The 19,487-nt window shown below is 37.4% G+C and overlaps 1 protein-coding gene across 1 annotated transcript in view; it reads left to right on the top strand.

Annotated features, from left to right (window-relative positions):
- Positions 1–19,487, top strand: part of THSD7B (thrombospondin type 1 domain containing 7B) — a 972,933-nt gene that overhangs the window by 131,835 nt on the left and 821,611 nt on the right. The window contains exon 2 of the mRNA XM_061135120.1: positions 4,479–4,650. Within this exon, the coding sequence (XP_060991103.1) occupies positions 4,512–4,650 (139 nt within the window). The 5' untranslated portion in view covers positions 4,479–4,511. The remainder of the gene's footprint in view (positions 1–4,478; positions 4,651–19,487) is intronic.

Here is a 19,487-nt window from a genome sequence, read left to right as displayed (position 1 = left end):
TTTAGAGCTAACCTCGCAAATACATTTTGGATGCTAAGATATATAGTAAATAAGTTGATTTGGAGACTCAACGACCTTCCTGATATAAATTATTCATGCCGTCATGAGTAGCACATGCTTCCTGAATAATATATTTTTTCATGGTAGTTACAGCATTTTTCCAGTTGTGTTTTACAGACAGAGAAGTGGCAGGTCTAATTGTTCCTCGTTTCCTCTCCTTGTGTTTATTGTGAACTCGTGTGTGGCTTTTAAAGTAAGGGATACAAGTATGACTCCTAGTGTCTTCCCAGGAATAATTTAGTGAGTTTCAGGTCTTTAGAGGGAATAGAGGCAGCATAGTTTAGTGAAGTAAGACAAACCTGTATTCAAACTCCATCCTGCATGCTCCATCAACTCAGCAGAGATTCTCCATTTATTAGTGGATATAAAGCATGGCGGATGGTGGAAACTTCTTCAAACCTAATTTCCCATCCTCTGTTCTCAAGTTTCTTGGGAAAAGAGAGGTAACGAGGTATAAGGTTTTAGCTAGTACAGATGCTAAAAATGTGTGGGTGTTTTTAGGAGTAAAATTGCTGTGGCCTCCTGAACTGAGATGCTTTGGTGCATTCTCTAAGATCTCCATTTCATTTTTTTTTAAGTCAAGATTAGTTGTAGGTTTCTACTGTCACTGTCCTTGTTTTCTTTTTTAAATTAATTTTATTGAAGTATAGTTGATTTACAATATTGTGTTAATTTCTGCTGTACTGCCAAGTGAATCAGATACACACATAAACATATATATATATATAGTTCTTTATATGGTTTATCACAGGATATTGAATATAGTTTCCTCTGCTATACAGTAGGACCTTGTTGTTTATCCATCCTCTATATAATAATTTGTATCTGCTAGTCCCAAAGTCCCAGGCTCCCTCCCCCTTGACAGCCACAAGTCTGTTCTCTGTGTCTTTACTGTCATTATCTTTATTAATCAGTGATAGCCAGGAGATAATGGTGAGGACAGGAGTCTGTAAGCCACTTTCTTCAGAGATCTTCCACTGGCTTAGGTGAACACAAAAGGCCCCTTAAAGCCAGTGGGTCCCTTTGCAGAGTTAGTACAGAGCTCTGTGCCAGTGAGGAAGCCTGCTTCTTGTAGTCTCACAACAACTCTGTTCAGGTCTTACAATAAAAAAACAAAGATTGATACAAAATTCAAAATATTTATATATACACTTATTTATATATAAATTATTGGCTAATCAGCTTATGCTTACATGCAGTCTCACTGGAACTCCAAATCCTTTTAAATCTCTTTTTGGCTTCTCACTTATGGCCATTTAGAGTTGAACAAACATGCTTTTGGCCCTGCATCTCTTTGGCTTACCTGGTAATGACATGAATATGCTCTTAGATATGCTGAAAGTCTGTCTCCCACCAGTGAGAATGAACAAAGTCATCACCTATACCCTGGTGATTTCCTATCACAAAAGAAGTGGTCTCAGTAGAGAGCTGGGCCTGATGGTTAATTAGTATATTGATAGTAATAATAATAGCATAAGATCAACTGCCCTAATCATCCTTTTTATCAAAAGTTCTCTAACATTACAATGACTTAAATCCATCATTATACAGAAAGCCAATTCATTTGCTTTCCCAGGGGTATTTTTTTTTTTAACCTAATTTGATTTGTAGGACTCACTAGGAAGTTATCTTGTCTTTTAAATTTTTTTTCATTGAAATATAGTTAATTTACAATTTTGTGTTATTTTCAGGTATACGGCAAAGTGATTCAGTTATGCATTATATATGCATTCTTTTTTAGATTCTTTTTCATTATAGATTATTAAAAGATATTGAGTATAGCCCCCATGTTATACAGTAGGTCCTTGTTAGCTATCTGTTTTCTGTATAGCAGTATGTATATTTTAATCCCAAATCTTAATTTATACCTCCCCCTTTTCCTTTTTAATAATCAAGTTTGTTTTCCCTGTCTGTGACTCTACTTCTGTTTTGTATATAAGTTCATTTGTATTATTCTTTTTTAGATTCCACATAGAAGAGACATCATATGATATTTGTCTTTCTCTGCTCTAGGTTTATCCATGTTGTATTATGGGAGCAGTATTTAGATATTTTTCAGCTGACTTCATGGAATTAATGGCAATGGTACCTTCTAAAAAATGTGCACATCAAAGTTTTTGTAGCAAATCTGTATTATGAAGAATGAATTGACTACTTGCATGCGTGTGTATGTGTGGAGACTTTAAAATATCATAATAAAATTGCCAAACTGTTCCTTGTTGTGTTGCTTTTAAGCATGTGGTTTTGCCATTAGCAACCTGAAATACCCATCACCTGAAGTGTCTGTGTGTGTATGCGCACAAAGGGGTCTCATGTAAGGGTACAGCGTGTGTCTCATCCAGAGGTTTATGAAGTGTGTCCAGTAGCGCCTCACAGGTTCCCTGGGATAGCCTAACAGGCCACTCCTGGGAACAAACAGTCAAGCAGGGGAGCTCTGTTTCATTTCAGAGGCAGCACTCCACTCTTTCAATATTGGTATGCAATGCAGAAACAGAGGAGAAGCTTTTGGTTGCTTATCCAAGTATTCTCTTCATTCCTGGACCAAGGCAAGTCATCAGAGAGCTGTGTCCTTGAACTCCATTGCTTGACTCCTTGCAGCATCATTTTCACTGACTTGTACTTTGCCACTGTACCCTTGGAGTGTTCTACAAGAGCCCGAGACCCCGCTGACTACAGATTGCTGTTGTCTGTTTTATTGATGAAGGGATGCGTTGAGTGCATGACTCAGCACGGCATCTGTGTTGATGAGAACTCTCGGGGTTAATTCCACCACTGCTTGGGAGCAGGGTGATGGCTTCTCCTAAAACAATACGAAAAGAACATATACTTTACTCCTCTGTATGAGGGCTATAGTAGCCACTTCTTTTTGTCTTTTTTTTTGATTTAGGAAATTCACAGTCAGACTTGCTCTCCACTTTCAGCAATGCTTTGGAAAATGCTTAGGGGCAATAAGTTCTATCCTTGACAACCTGTTTCATCCTTTTATCACCTTTTATCTATCAGTGTATCCTTCTAACATATGCTTATTTCACCTTTTACCTATCAGTATATTTTTCTAAAATTATGTATTGTGGCAGGTCAGGAAGATCCCCTGGAGATGGAAATCGCAACTCACTCCAGTATTCTTGCCTGGGAAATCACATGGACAGAGGAGCCTGGCAATCATGGGATCACAAAGAGTCAGACACAACTGAGCAACTAACTTGCATGTTCTCCCTAGATCTTTTTAACTCAGTGTAGAATCTTCTTATGTCTTTTGGGAAACTACCTGCAGGATTGTGTCCTGCAGGCACACCAGATTTTATATTCTCTTAAGGAAATTGTCTTTATCTTCTTTTGAAAATCTGCCCCTCTTCCTGTTTCTCCTTTTTGGAGGAGGAGTCCCATCGGCTCTGGAATCTGTCTTTTCTATCTTATCTCTGTCATACATCCCATCCAATTGGTAACCAAATCCATCACACCTAGCCTGTAAACTAAATTTTGAAATTTCTTCTGATCCTTTCATTTACCAGTACTTGTCTGGAATATTTACCTAGTTTCCTAACTGGCCTCAGTTTCTCTGTGATCCGTTTTGTTCACTGGTGTCAGTTATTTAAATTCATTTGCCTCCCTGTGATTCTTGTTCTTTACAGAATGGACCCCAAAGCCCTCACATGACATTCAAGGCTCTTTATAATTTGCTCCCCAACCTACGTGCTAAATCTCATCTCTGTCCGTTCCACCCTCCCCTTTGTGTCCTTCATTGTAGCCACTGGCCCACTCCCTGGTCCCAAATACAAAATGCATTTCAGCACCTAGTTCTCTCAGCCGGCCTGAAATGCCTTCCTAACACATTCAAGCCCTTTGCCTCTGGCTTATCTCAAATGTTACCTTGTGTGAGATTTCCCTATTTTTTTTTTTTCTCATCACAGAGGAACTAATTGCCGCCTTCTAAACTGTTCCCTCTCACTTTCCTGATACCACTGTTTGAGCATTTATTGCCCTATTTTGGACTTTGCTGTATATGCTGGTCTTTCTCCCCAAATCATGGGCTCCTCAAGGAGTTTGACTGAGTAGGAGGGAGTATACTAGGTCTCTGCCAACCCTGCTCTTAAAAACAAAGATCAACTGTACGGGGGACTGTGGACAGTGCACTCATATAGAGTCCTTAGAATTGATAGCGCCTTCCGTGGGTAAGGGCTTCCCAGGTGGCACTAGCGGTAAAGAACCCGCCTCCCATGGGTAAAGATTGAAAACATGGAGTAATTCACATCTGACCTTAAAATATTATTAACAATATTCTATATACTCTCTTTATGATCTTGAACATTTATAATGCCATTTTGCTAAAAGTGCTAGCAGTTGAAGTGAGTTTTTGTAGTTTCTTTACAGAAGAAACTTACATGATGTTCTTTATTTTTTTTTTTTTTTTCTTTTAGGAATAGGAAAGTCAAGAGGCTGAATTCTGAAGAATGTTTCCGAAGTGTAATCTGGCTGTCACTGGCTGGGTATGGAGGAGCATGAGGAAGCTATTTCTGTTACTTTCTCTCTTGCTGTCCCATGCGGCTCATTTGGAAGGCAAAAAGGATAATCAGTTCATCTGGAAACCAGGTAGGAATGTCCTGGATGTTCCTTTGTCCCATTTTCATTAATGAGAAGAATATTCTTTCCATTCTTGTCCTTCTTACCCATGAAGGAGCGGGAAATCTCCAGAGAGGAAAAAAAATAGGTTCTTCTTTATAATACATTTGATTCTTATTCCTGTATAATTGTCACCTCCGTCCGTGATGCTTGTTATCCTTCTGAATTTTCATGTTATTGTCAATTAAAATTATGATCTCCATAGTTAGGTCTGTTTCTCTTTTGTCAATATATCACCACTGTGCAACACATTTGTAGTGAAAATGGCATCTGAATTTAGTTGATATCCTCAAAATGATTTGAAATATTAATGTATGTCTCTTTCTTTTATGGTATAAACTAGCTAGGTATTTATTATTGTACATTTTCTCGCATACATTCTGTATATCTAAGTTTTGAAGCATGGAAAATTATCCCAACAGCTTTGCCCATTAGTTGTGATTATGCAATGGCCTTAATGTGTTTGGAGACCCTTAGCTACCTTGTACATGAGTATATGAATAAGCTGAGGTTTGGAGACTTGCATATAAATTATGTTCTTTTCTAAATATTTCCTTAATGTGATTGTGGAAGAGCACCGTTTAATTTTAAAGGCTAATACTTTATCAACTTAAATTATAAACCCAAACATCTTGGCTGTTTGTATCACTGATGTTTTTCTTTGTTGTAGATTTTAATTTTCTTCGTTTCACAATCAGATCATTTAAAATACATATTCCTGTTTCAAGAGTCCATTCTAGCAAATACAGATAACTTATACACCTAATATCTTAGAATTGGAAACTGTGATGTCATAGAAGATCTATGGTCCTTGGAGAATTTTCATTTTAAGCTCATCATCTGTAAATTAAACAGACTGCAAACATATTATGTCACCATGGAAATATGTATAAAAGTGATATTTGTAATATTTAAATGGCTTTGCAAAAATGAAAGTGAATTACGCTTTAAAGTAAATTAAGTAAAACCCCAGCACCATTAGAGATACAGTCTGGAGGAAATTTAATTGCATTAAAGCCCTTATAAATTAATTTAATTGTGGACTCTAATACCACATTAGTGATTTTCATTTTTTACCTCACAGTAGTTTTAGAAAGCTTTGGAAATAGTTCTAAAAGTCAAGATTGCATTTTTGCAAAGGGGCTATTTTATTTTAGTCAGAAAAGACTACACATTTTATCAAATCTAAATAAGCACATTTATATGGCTGTACTCTGGTCTAAAGTTCTCAAAAAAAGTGCAATTAAGATGGAAAGTAGAAAATCTGAAACGTGAATGGGATGTATTAAGAAAATGGGTTTATTTTGAAGCAAATTTTAAAAATAGGTCTGCTTTTCTAAAAGTAGGTCAATGGAACAAAATGGCACAGACCCACTCTACAGTGAGGGACACTGTGCTAACTGTCACACTTAAGTTTCAGAAGTGAGAATCCTTCCCATCAGATGCTTTGCACTGTTCAAAATGAATATCCATGTCACCACTCTCATTTTCCCCGGTATTCATTACTTCTTTATCTCATTTATGTGCCATCAAAAAGGTAATAATGTATGTTTTCCTGTATGGTTTCATTTATAAATTATGAATTTGTTCCTTGTATGTGATCAGTCATTTTAAAAGTAAAATAGACCTCAGAGATATAAAATTAAAAGCCAAAGTCTAGGCTATGTATTCCAATTTCTTATATGTCCTTCAGAAATATCCCTTGCACATGTAAGGAAGTACCTCTCTATGCATAGTTGTGTATATAAATCACACAAAATGCACACACATATGTTTTATTATCATTACTTTTTATGGTTCTGCCTTCTGGATGGGAAGCTGAGTGTGGAACGGTAGAGAATGTGGATCTGAAAATTTCTGATTTGTGCATACCTATGAGCTTCTCTGGTGGCTCAGTGGTAAAGAATTCTCCTGCCAATGCAGGAGAGGCTGGGTCAGTCCTGGGTCAGGAAGATCCCCTGGAGAAGGAAACGGCAACCCACTCCAGTATTCTTAGAGTCTGGGAAATTCCATGGTCAGTGGAGCCTGGCAGGCTATAGTCCATAGGGTTGCAAAAGAGTCGGACACGATTTAGTGATTAAACAACAGCAAGAACGGGTACATACAGGCAAACCGTACTTCATACAATCAGAATCATGCTTGGCGGTATCTCACTCTGCATGTTGCTTTCAGCATGTAATGATGACTTGGTAAATATTACATACTAGTGCACATGGGTCGACTTCATCTTTTATTGGTTGCATAGCTTTCTTTTGCAGTTTTATGAATTTATTTAATCAGTGCTCCATTTGCTTATCTATTCTTCCTCTATTGCATGGCCATTTCCCTAGCTTTTAAAGTTTTTTGTTATTATGAATAGTACGGACATGAATGCACTATCCTTTTAAAGCTAAGAGATAAATCAGTTTGAGAAGTCATATGCTCTAGAGCAATTCTGGATCATCACCTTGAAAGACAACCTCAGGTCTTTCCCAGGTGCTGCTAGTGGTAAAGAACCTGCCTACCAATGTTGGAGGTGCCAGAGACATTGATTCAATCCCTGGGTCAGGAAGATCCCCTGGAGGAGGGCATGGCTACCCACTCCAATATTCTTACCTGGAGAATTCTGTGGACAGAGGAGCCTGGAGGGCTATGGTCCATAGGGTTGCAAAGAGTCAGACATGGTTAAAGCAAGTTAGCCCGCTTAGAATCTGTACCTACTTATGTGTTATTTATTATATTTTATTTGAATTAAAAACTCAATTGCATTTGAAATTAGCTGCATTTTTTGAGTATATTATCAAAGCCAACAACTCAGGTCTAGTATCATCTGGAATTTGAACAGATTTCCATGGAGACCCAGATAAATATACCTTATTTTAGAAACCTAGAAACCATTCTCCCTATTTAGATTGTAGTGCCAGTCATTTAAGCTTTATGTTTGTATCTATTGTTTTTCCTGCATCCATAGATTAGATGTTAGTCAAGCTCAGCCAAATCAGAGGCATTTCTAAGTGTGTCTTGGCTGTGGAAAAACAATGGATTGATGAATAGTAAGTGAGTGATATATTATGTTGCTATGTTTTCTCTACCGAGAGAGAGTCTGGTGAGGTACAGGCTGTGGGGTCATTGATCCAGCAAGGCTATTGAATGCCTGTCATCATTGTGATGAGATCCATTGATCTATATTTAGTGTTTGGCTTCTGTCAGCCAAGAAAGAAGGATCATGTCAGCAAAAGTATCAGATAAGGAGTGATGCAGTTTGTTGTTTTAGGTAAACATATACTATTGCTATCCGCTTGCTTCCTGGAGATGAGTAGATTATGGTCTCTGAAGCTATGATAACTAGTGATCTCTTTAAAAATTCCTCACTACTGGTTCTGAGAGGTTGCTTCATTCTTCTGATCCTTGAGGAGACCTCACTATGTGCCAGGTGCTCTTACAGATAAGTTGAGAATAAAAGAGACAAATCCTTGATCCTCATGAACAGATTAATAAACACAGTCCAAAAGTTAAATGGAGAGTATATTGGTTGGTGATGAGGGCTTAGAAGGAAAGGTAAGGAAAGGGGGAGGGATATGCAATGATAGATGAGAGATGACTATTTTTTTGCAGTTTTTAAAATTTATTTTTTATTGGAATATATTTGATTTGCAATGTTGTCTTAAGTTTCAGGTGTTCAGCAAAGTGATTCAATTATATGTATATTCTTTTTCATATTCTTTTCCCATATCGGTATTACAAAATATTGAGTAGCAGTCCCTGTGCCACAGGGTTCAACAAGAACAGGTTCAACAAGAACAGAAGGTTCTTGTTTATCTGTTTTATGTATAGTGTGTGTATGTTACTTCCAGATTCTTAGTTTATCCCTCCTCCCCACCTTTCCCTTTTGGTAGTGGTAAGTTTGTTTTCTATGTGTGTAAGTTTGTTTCTGTTTTGTAAATACGTTCATTTATATCAATTTTTAGAGTCCACACATAAGTGATAGGCGAGAGAGTGATATTTGAAATGCGTGGGCTAGGGGCTCCCTCACTGAGGAAGGGAATTTGAGTAAAAGACCTGAAGGCAGTGAGGGAGCCAGCCATGGGAATATCAGGATGAATATTCCACAGGGAGAGAACCACAAGAGCAAAAGACCCTGAGAAAGATGTGGGTGTGGCTTGTTTGCGGACCAGAGGAGAGTCCAGCATTCTGGAGCAGGGCAAACATGGTGGGCAGTGACGGGAGGTCAGGTCAGAGGGGAAAGGGCACCCAAATCAGGTATGTCTTCATAGATCAGGATACAATTTTGGCTTTTGCTCTTGGGTGAGATAGAAAGGCTTGGGGGGTTTTCAGAGAGGGGTGGCATGATCTTTCTTTTTTTTTAATAATACTTTAATAGGATTATCTTGGGTGATCAGGAAGTGGAAACAAGGAGACTAGTTAGGAAGCTACTGTAGAAATAAGGACAGCTGATGATAATAGCTTGAACCAAGGTCATGTCAATGAAGGTGATAAGAAGGGGTTGAGTGTTGGATATATATAAAGTCTGGTTTTCAGTCAGGGAAAATTTTGCCCAGCAGAGGACATTTAGGTTTGTCACAACTGGGGTGTGCTACCGACATCAAAGTAGAAGCCAGGGGTGTTGCTAAATATTCTGAAATGCACAAGACAGACCCCCACAACAAAGAATTATCCCTCCCCCACTTGCCAGTAGTGCCCAGGTTGAGAAACAGTGTTTTAAGGTAAAGCCATCGTGATTTGCTGATGTCAGGAGGAGGAGGGAAAGAGATACAAGGGCAGTGTCCTGAAGCTTTGCTCTGAGCAGCTAGGAGAGTGGAGTTGCCAACATTTAACCTGGGCTGACTGGGAAGGAGCCTGCGTGGGGGAATATGAGGAACTCGGCATAGGACAGGTTCGATTTATAAGCCTGTTGGAAATTCACATGGACATGTTGATCAGGAAGTTGGGTCTGAATTCAGGAGGCAGGTCTCTCCTAGAACCAGATGTTTGGAAGTCCATATCAGTGAGGTCAAATTTAAATGTACAATGTTAGAAATGTAGAGGCAGCCTTGAAATCTGTAGTCCTGTGTAGGTAAAGGGTAAGTTTCTAATGTACTTCCTTGGGGCCAAATGCCATTTAAAAAAATTTTCAGTGGTAAAATACACATAACATAAACTTTACCATTTTAACCATTGTAAAGTGTACAGTTCAGTGACATTTAGTATATTCATGGTGTGTTGGAAACATTGCTACTATCTAGTTCCAGAACATTTTCACTATTCTAAATTACATTTTACAAGTATTTATAAAAAGACTGGAAAACTATTTGCTATGAATAATGAGGTCTGAAAGGGGGAAAAAATCCATATTTGTTTCTTTGTGAGAGGGTCTTCTAATGGTCTTAAGTCATCTTCAGAGATCACTCAGTATACTAGGCAGGTGTACTTTATATACTTTGCACACAGGCAGACTCACATTCAAGTCCCAAGGATCTAGAGAGGAGAAAGTTCTTTAATCTCTCTGAGCCCTATTTATCTATCAAAATGAGGGCAGTACATTCTTCAGAGAACTGTTTTGAAAATTACAGTAAAACAAATGTATTGAAAAACCTAGTGTATAGTAGCTACTCATAAATGTTAGTTGTTATTTTTATTATTGCTATATATTATTTGATATTTGAAATATTTATTCTTGCTTTTATATTATACAATTTTGTATAGTTTTTTCCTTTAGACTCAAAAAAGAGGTGAGATCAAACTGACAGCTATATGTACTCTATTAGTAAATGATCACAAGTAATTTGTCTGACTTTTTAGCTCTAAAACTTTCTACATGAGACTCATGGAAAGTTTAATTTCAGTAGATCCTTCCCAGTGAATAAAAAGGGTGAAAAAAAAGACCTGTGTCCTAGGAACTAAGTAGATAAGTCAAAATTAATCAATCTTTTTGAAAGAAAAAAAGATTATGAAAATGATGTTGGATAAGAAAAAAGAATCTTAGATTAATATTTGATTATAGATTAAATAATGTTTTCAATGTTGAAAGGAATTTAAGGAAAAACGGTATTTTATATATTTGCATATATTTAAGTTTACAACTTTCTTAGGAGAAAGCTTTTTTTTTTAATATGTGCTAGAGTTTTGTGAAAATTTCTTCTGAGAATTTGATTAAATTGGAATCATTTTGGTTACATCTATTGATATTAATTTGTCTTAGAACCATGTGTGTAATAAATTCTCAGTGGTGTTATTTCTGTGATATCAAAAAAATGTAGACTTACATGGCATGGGATTCACTTCTAATTGTTTTTCCTTGGAGACCACAAGCGCTAATTTTATAATGCTCGCAGTAAACCAGAAAAAGTCTATATTACCTAAATAATTTGAACTAAATTACTCTGATTTTTTCTAAATAGTCCTAAATGGAGGCTCCCTGAGGAAAGAGATGTTATTGAGTTTATTCACTGATACATTCCCAGTACCTAGAACGTGAATAACTGTTGCACAAAACATCCCTAGCACATTAAGTACTTGCAAAATGAGGGCCACTGTGTGTGTGTATTTATGGAAGTTGAGAAGTAAAGAGTAAAGAGACAGACGAAATAGAACATAAGATCCTTGTTATTCTAGAACCTGAAATATATATTGAATAAAGGATATGAAATGATGAAAAGCAAAGTCAACCTTATAAATCAGTAAATATGAAAATTAATGATCCTTATTTTTTTGTCCCTTTGTTCCAGTACCATTTTTGATCATCTCTAAAAAAGGTATTGAATACAACTGTTATAAAAAAAAGATTCACAGAGTAAGAAATTTATTTCTGTAATTCTTATGTTGAGATATTACAGTTGCGTGTTGTCTTCTATTTAATTTCCTCAGAGGCAGCCAGTTTCGACTTTTTGCTATTTATCCTTGTGTTTACCTCCATATTTCTAAGTAATGTACTAATTATTGATGTTCCTTGATTTATGTGTTGAATATTTGCAATTGATTTTCTCTTTTGTTACTTGAGACTTTCTCTCTCATCTACCTACCTCTTTCCCTACTTACTGCTCCCATGGAAGCAGTTCTATCAGAGTGCTTGTGTCGATGAACAGTGACTGTATTATTATTTCTACACAGATACCGTTCTCTGCCGAGCCAAGCAGTGTACTACTGCCCCTTTCAACTTCTTGTTTTATATAGAAATTAAAAATTACCTCATCTTTTCTTTGCTTGGCCTTCTTTGAGCGTACTGCTGCTTTCCCCCGATGCTCCAGTTGACATGCTCATTATTCGTTTTTGAAATTTCAGAACAGTTCCAAACCCTCTATTATATTTTTTCTTTGGGAGATATTTCCACAGCCCCGTGTCCTGCATTCAGTGTGGACTGCTGCAGTTTCTCATCCTGAACTCCTTGTTTCCCTGGCTTTGTGTTTCTCTGCTTTTGTTGCTTTATTTTCTAGAACTGCTAAAATAGGATACACTGGAAGCAATTTTTCATGTCTGAAAGGATCTCTGCTTGTCATATACTTGACTGATAGGTTGGGTGTAGAGTTCAAGGTTAAAAAGCACCTTTCCCTCGGAACTTTGAAGGTTTTGCTCTGCTGTATTCCAGCCCCCTGTGTTGTTAGGAAGGTTTATGTCATTCTGATCTCATCTCTGTATGTTACGTGTTTGTTCTTTTCCTCTTTCTGAATCTTCTTTTTATCCAAAAAATTCTGAGATTTCTTAATTATGTACTTTGGAGTGAGTCCTTTCACCTTTATTTTATTGGCCTTTCAGTTCAGTTCAGTTCAGTTCAGTCGCTCAGTAGTGTCTGACTCTCTGCGGCCCCATGAATTGCAGCACGCCAGGCCTCCCTGTCCATCACCAACTCCCAGAGTTTACTCAAACCCATGTCCATCGAGTCGGTGATGCCATCCAGCCATCTCATCCTCTGTCGTCCACTTCTCCTCCTGCCCCCAATCCCTCCCAGCATCAGGGTCTTTTCCAATGAGTCAATTCTTTGCATCAGGTGGCCAAAGTACTGGAGTTTCAGCTTCAGCATCAGTCCTTCCAATGAACACCCAGGACTGATTTCCTTTAGGATGGACTGGTTGGATCTCCTTGCAGTCCAAGGGCCTCTCAAAAGTCTTCTCCAACACCACAGTTCAAAAGCATCAATTTTTCGGCACTCAGCTTTCTTCACAGTCCAACTCTCACATCCATACATGACCACTGGAAAAACCATAGCCTTGACCATTCAGATCTTTGTTGGCAAAGTAATGTCTCTGCTTTTTAATATGCTGTCTAGGTTGGTCATAACTTTCCTTCCAAGGAGTAAGCAGAATATTTTACTAGTATGCTCATGCTTTGCAGTTCTGAGATTTATTTTGTGTTGTCTCTCTTCCTCCTGAAACACCTTAGATAGCTGTTTTACCTCTCTAATTGATCTTCAGTTTTCCCGTTTTTTTTTTTTTTTTTAATTTTGTTTGCATTTTTATTGTAATTTGTAAAATATTTATTCTGTTTCATCTTTCAAACCTTCCTTTGAATATTTTTTATTTCAGTGAGCTCTGTACTTTTAAAATAAAGGTATCTTTCATGTGGACCATTTTTAAAGCCTTTATTGAATTTTTTACAATATTGCTTCTGCTGTTTATGTTTTGATCTGTTTGGCAATGGGGTACGTTGGATCTTAGTTCCCCAACCAAGGATTGAACCCATACCCCCTACATTGGAAGGCAAAGTCTTAACCACTGGGCCACCAGGAAAGTCCCTGTTCTGTACTTTGTAAAATTGAATCTTCTTCACAGATGCATGTGCTTTCATTTAGAGGATGTTAATAATAATTTAGCTGTTTCCTTTTTATGCTCTGTGCCATTTATGCTTCCTGTAAATCTATTTTCTTCTTTTGTTCATTTATTTGTTTGATCATAGCTTCTGCTGTGGGGAGCTTTCTTTTAATGTCTATTGATCATTGGCTATCTCTTTAGTGTTTTCGATTATTGAGGGTGAGACTGTAAAAGCTGATTGGCATTCTGTGTACCTGACTCAGATGTTTGGGCTTCACTGTCAGACTCTTCTAAGTCGTGAGCTGGCTTTTTTATTGGAAGATGGGTTTCTCAAAAGTTTATATCCATCAGTACCTGAAGGTATTTTCTCCAGGGCTTATTATGGGTGTTATTTAAAGTGAAGGCTAAGCTGCTGTAACAACGATGATCCTAAATATATGGCTTTAAAAAGTTAGCAGCTCCTATCTCACTCATGAGAAGGTTTCATCGTGGTCCAGATTGTCCAGTGGTTCTGCTCCATATGTTCATTCAACCACAAAGCTTTCTTCCATCCTGTCGAAGGACATTATCCTTCTTTGCCCATTCAAGCTGGATCACGGACATTTCCATATTTTAGATGAATGAGCACAAAGCTAAAATCTGAAAAAAGACATTTCAACAAATAACATAGAAGTTCCATACATGTTCCAGTTCTAACAGCCACTCCAAACGTGGTTTCAAGCAACTGAAGACTGTCTTCAATTTGGCTTTTGCATCTGGGGGTGGGTGGGTGCAGCTGGGTGTTCTGCCTTGTGTTTGGATAAGGGCAGAGGGTGACTCATCAGAAAGGCTTCTTTATCCACTTATCTGGTACCTGGACTGGGAAGACTCATACAGCAGAGGCTGGAATGACAGGGACTCTCTCTTCACATATCTTTCTCTGTGTGTTTTTGTCCACATATTCTCTCTATATGGAGGCTGCCGGGTGATGGGAGTTCTTACGTGATAGCTGATGCTTCCAAAGAGAAACAGGCAGGAGTTGCATGGCTTTTTCTAATGTAGCCTAGGAGTCACTCATGGCCACTTGTGCTGCATCATTTTGGTTGGAAGGGCGCCTTTAAACAGGGGACTTAGATTTCATCTTTTGATGGGAGGAGTGGCAAAGAATTTGCAGATAGATGTTTTACATTTGCCATGATCCATCATTTCTGGTCACATTCCACTGGTGAGAATGTGCTCATATGGTTGCTGCTGGCCACAAGGGAAGATGTGAAATGTAGTTTCTAGTTGGACAGCCATGTGAGAAGGGAAGATAGATTCAGTCAGGATTAACAGCCTTCATAACAGGGACTATTCAGTGTTTGGGTCATTCAGGGATTTCCAGAGAGAGAGAGGAAGACAGAGAGGGAGGGGGAGGGAGGGGGTGGGTGGGATTGATTTAGTATAAGGAATTGGTTCATGCAGTCATGGAGGCTGAGAGGTCTGGAGGCCAGCAGGAAAGCCATTGGTGTAGTCCAGCCTGAGCCCAAATAACCTGAGAACCAGGGGAACTGATAATGCAAGTCCTAGTCCAAGTGCAGGAGGAGAGCAGTGTTCCAGTTCGAACAGGCAGAGAGTAAGTTCTTCCTTCCTTTGTATTAATATTTTTACCCTATTTAGATTTCCAACAGATTGGATCATACCCACCCACACTGAGGAGGGCCATCTGCTTGACTCAGTCTACTGATTTAAGTGTTAATCTCATCTGAAAGGACCCTCATAGCTACACCCATAAAAAATGTTTAGTCTGGGCATTCTGTGGTCCAGTCAAGTTGACACATTGAAATTTACCATCATAGTGTCTCCTGAAATGAACCCTGCCTACACTGGACTACTGATAAAAGAATAAGGGCAGAATTTTAGCAGAAATGGCCCAACACTTAGTCCTCAGCATTTCACTTAATTCTTCTCTTTTCTTTTACTTTGTGTGCCTGCCTCAAAAATATCCTTATTGCGTGCTGAATTCTGTTGTGTCTTTTCCTACAGATGTTGATAAAGGGACAGAGCAAAAGACAGGGGGGACAGAGGAAAGCATTGTGTGTGTGGGATGCTAATTGATTTCATTTATAGGCTTTAAATTATCCCCCATTTCAAACCATAAGCCTTATTACTTTTCTCCTAGGGTCTCTAGGTTTCAACTTGCCCCAAGTTCTGCTACTATAAATTAGCTTTTTCTGTTGTATTCATCTGTGGGCAGAATCTCTGGTTTCCTTCACATTTCAAATTACTTACTGCTCCTTGTCTTGCTCTGAATGTTCCAAAGTTCAGAGCTACTTGTTCACCTCTAGCTCTATGTTTTTGGCCCTTATTGAGTTTTATCTTGTAATGCCTTTACAGTCATTTCAAGAGAGTGTCAGGAGAGGAGTGAAAAAAATACATATGTGTGTGTGTGTCATGTCCTCCAAGTTAATTGGACATCTTTTTTTTTTTTTTTTTAATTGGACATCTTAAACTTACTTGTCCTAAAACTTCTGTTATTTATTATGGAATAAAAGGATGTTGAAATGTTAATTTTTTTGTGGTGACTGACTCCCTTATTCTGTTTGGGCATGTACTACAAAATCTGTTTATAACAAAACTGACCAGACTTTCCCCAGGTTAAAATTTGTTTTAATTTAAATGTTCACTGTGTCTGTATGATTGGTTCAGACTGAGCTGTTGGCTTAGAGATAAATAGGGGAAGAATTTCTCCCTGAAGGTCAGATTATCAATGGAGATTTCTTTATGACCCCCTGAAAATTATCTTCCTTCAACTTTTCCTTTCATGGTAGAATTCAAATATTTAACATAAGGTTGAATTATTCTTAACTAGGAAAATAGAGGATTCCATTCAAAGAAATAGAGAAGTCAAAGATGAAAACAAGCCTGAGCTATCAAAGTGGGATTGAAATATGAATTAAAGACCAAAAGGCAGTATTACAAATTCATAAAGCAAACCTGAAAAACTTATGTCGTGAAGCTCTTCATGGTCTTATTTACCATGAAGCACGGGCAGTGTTGATTGGAATTTAAAAAGGAAAAAAAAAAAAAAGCCTACCTTCTTGTGGCTTGATTATAGATTTACTCAGTTCATGAAGTTATTTTGATATATGAACAAAGTTCTCCAAACTACAGCCACAGGTGACATCTGTGTGATAGATGTTAGTGCCACAGATGATATCCAAAACTTAATCAGAGAAATAATTTCAAAAGTGTGTGTTTAACACCATTCATGTTTACTACTCTCTTTAATACTATATCTGTTAAAGCTTATTTTCATAGCAAGTGTATGAATATGAATTAACCATCTCATCCTTTTGTTTCTTTTCTTCTTTGGAATTACTATGGTAACCAAACTGTGGTTCCTATAGGGAATCTGTGATATTATTACCCCCTTATCTTGATTCTCCCAAAAGAGGAGAATAATAAGCTGTTGTGGAAATAAGTAGCTTTATCACCCAACGGTGAATTTCATTCATGGATACACTTCACTACAAAAGCAACACAACAACTGGTAACAATAACATATGGATATGTTTTTTTGTGTGGATTTTTCCCCAAGGTTAATAATTTTTTTAATTGAATGCAGCTGCTCAAGAATTTTTGTTGCTAAGTATGCTCACTTTTTGAAAACAAATGCTTCCTTCTAAATCATTTTTAGACAGATGTTTTGAGGCTTAATTACTTAGCTGTATTTGTAGTGAACCTGTAAACAATAGAGATGTTGGCTGCATATACTAGGTAGGGTGATGGGGTGGTTCAGATCACAGATACCAAAGTCAAAACTGTCTGGGTGCTATGTGAAGGTGTGTGACCTCAAACTTATGCCTTTACTTTCTCATCAATAAAATGGGAATAAATTAAGGAGTCTGTGTAAAGCATAGTTCATATTCTATGCTACATACTCAAGCGTACATTTCTATACTCAAAGTATTACATGATGAAAGTCACATTAAGTACTCAATTAATGCTACCTTTTTATTTGTATTTAATGGATGCTCCTCTAAGAGATTATTTCCTATTCCTCCCACCTGACATGTGGAACTCAAGTTAGTTTGGATATATAGAAATGCAGCTATAATGAATATAATTTCTCTCAAGATGTTGTTTGCTATTCTTTTTCTTCATTCTAATGTTCTAAAATAAATTATTTTAAAAATTTCCATTTTATTGTTTCCATTTTATTCCTATTGACCTTCATCATGCACTAGCTGTTTCAAATATTGGATCTCTAATAATATCGTCCCCTGATATTTGTTTATAGAATTCTTTTATTGTTTTTCAAAGCAAAAGCTGGAGATGTTATTCAAAATGGTTACTGAGTAGAATATGGTCTCAAAGCTTTCTAAGAGCCAAGAATGTGTAGCCTGTTTCACCAAACTTAGGATTGAACTTAGATGCATCTATATGATTGATTTTCTTCATCTTCAAATTTGGAATGAGAAAGATCAAGGATGTGAGTGACAACTTTATATTTGATGATGAGTTCAAAAATTAACATAATACATTCTATTTTATTTATCTCACACGGTCCTGATAATAGCCTGAGATGTTCTTGGAAGGGTAGGGAAGAAACCAAGTTTGAATAGCATAGATATTAAGTGATGGAACCAACACTAGCCCACTGAAGATTTCAAATTTTGGTTAGGTCTTCATTATGCAAAGATTTTTCCTTGTTTGAAAGTTTGAATTTTTGAAACTTTGAATCCTTGTTTGAAACTTAGAGTTACATATGGTGTTGCCATTCTCAATAGAAAGGCTTGTGAATCAAAAGAATTACCACTTTTTATTCCTTAAGATTTCAGGTTAATTGGTTATCATTTTGGTGGTTGATAATCCAGATAAATGTTTTATGCCAAGTGGAGGTTTCTCTGCAGCATTCTATGCTGTTACAATACTAGTAATTATTAGCATGAAAGAATGATTCTTTTTTATCAACTTTATTGAAGTATAGTTTATATGCCCAACATTTACCAGGTGGTCAACACCGAAATGAGATTGATTATATTCTTTGCAGCCAAAGATGGAGAAGCTCTATACAGTCAGCAAAAACAAGACCGGGAGCTGACTGTGGCTCAGATCATGTACTCCTTTTTGCCAAATTCAGACTTAAACTGAAGAAAGTAGGGAAAACCACTAGACCATTCAGGTATGACCTAAATCAAATCCCTTATGACTATAAAGTGGAAGTGAGAAATAGATTTAAGGGACTAGACCTGATAGACAGAGAGCCTGATGAACTATGGACGGAGGTTTGTACATTGTACAGGAGACAGGGATCAAGACCATCCCTATGGAAAAGAAATGCAAAAAGGCAAAATGGCTGTCTGAGGAGGCCTTACAAATACCTGTGAAAAGAAGAGAAACGAAAAGCAAAGGAGAAAAGGAAAGATATTCCCATTTGAATGCAGAGTTCCGAAGAATAGCCAGGAGAGATAAGAAAGCCTTCCTCAGCAATCAATGCAAAGAAATAGAGGAAAACAACAGAATGGGAAAGACTAGAGATCTCTTCCAAAAAATTAGAGATACCAAGGTAACATTTCATGCAAAGATGGGTTTGATAAAGGACAGAAATGGTATGGACCTAACAGAAGCAGAATATATTAAGAAGAGGTGGCAAGAATACACAAAAGAACTGTACAAAAAAGATCTTCATGACCTAGATAATTACGATGGTGTGATCACTCACCTATAGCCAGACATCCTGGAATGTGAAGTCAAGTGGGTCTTAGAAAGCATCACTATGAACAAAGCTAGTGGATGTGATGGAATTCCAGTTGAGCTATTTCAAATCCTGAAAGATGACACTGTGAAAGTGCTACGTTCAATATGCCAGCAAATTTGGAAAACTCAGCAGTGGCCACAGGACTGGAAAAGGTCAGTTTTCATTCTAATCCCTAAGAAAGGCAATCCCAAAGAATGCTCAAACTACCGCACAATTGTTCTCATCTCGCATGCTAGTAAAGTAATGCTCAAAATTCTCCAAGCCAGGCTTCAGCAATACGTGAATTGTGAACTTCCAGATATTCAAGCTGGTTTTCGAAAAGGCAGAGGAACCAGAGATCAAATTGCCAACATCTCCTGGATCAT

This window comes from Dama dama, chromosome 33, assembly GCF_033118175.1.
Source record: "Dama dama isolate Ldn47 chromosome 33, ASM3311817v1, whole genome shotgun sequence".
In the NCBI taxonomy this organism is placed as follows: Eukaryota; Metazoa; Chordata; class Mammalia; order Artiodactyla; family Cervidae; genus Dama; species Dama dama.
The sequence above is the reverse complement of the archived record's forward strand: the minus strand, read 5'-3'. Positions and strand labels throughout refer to the sequence as shown.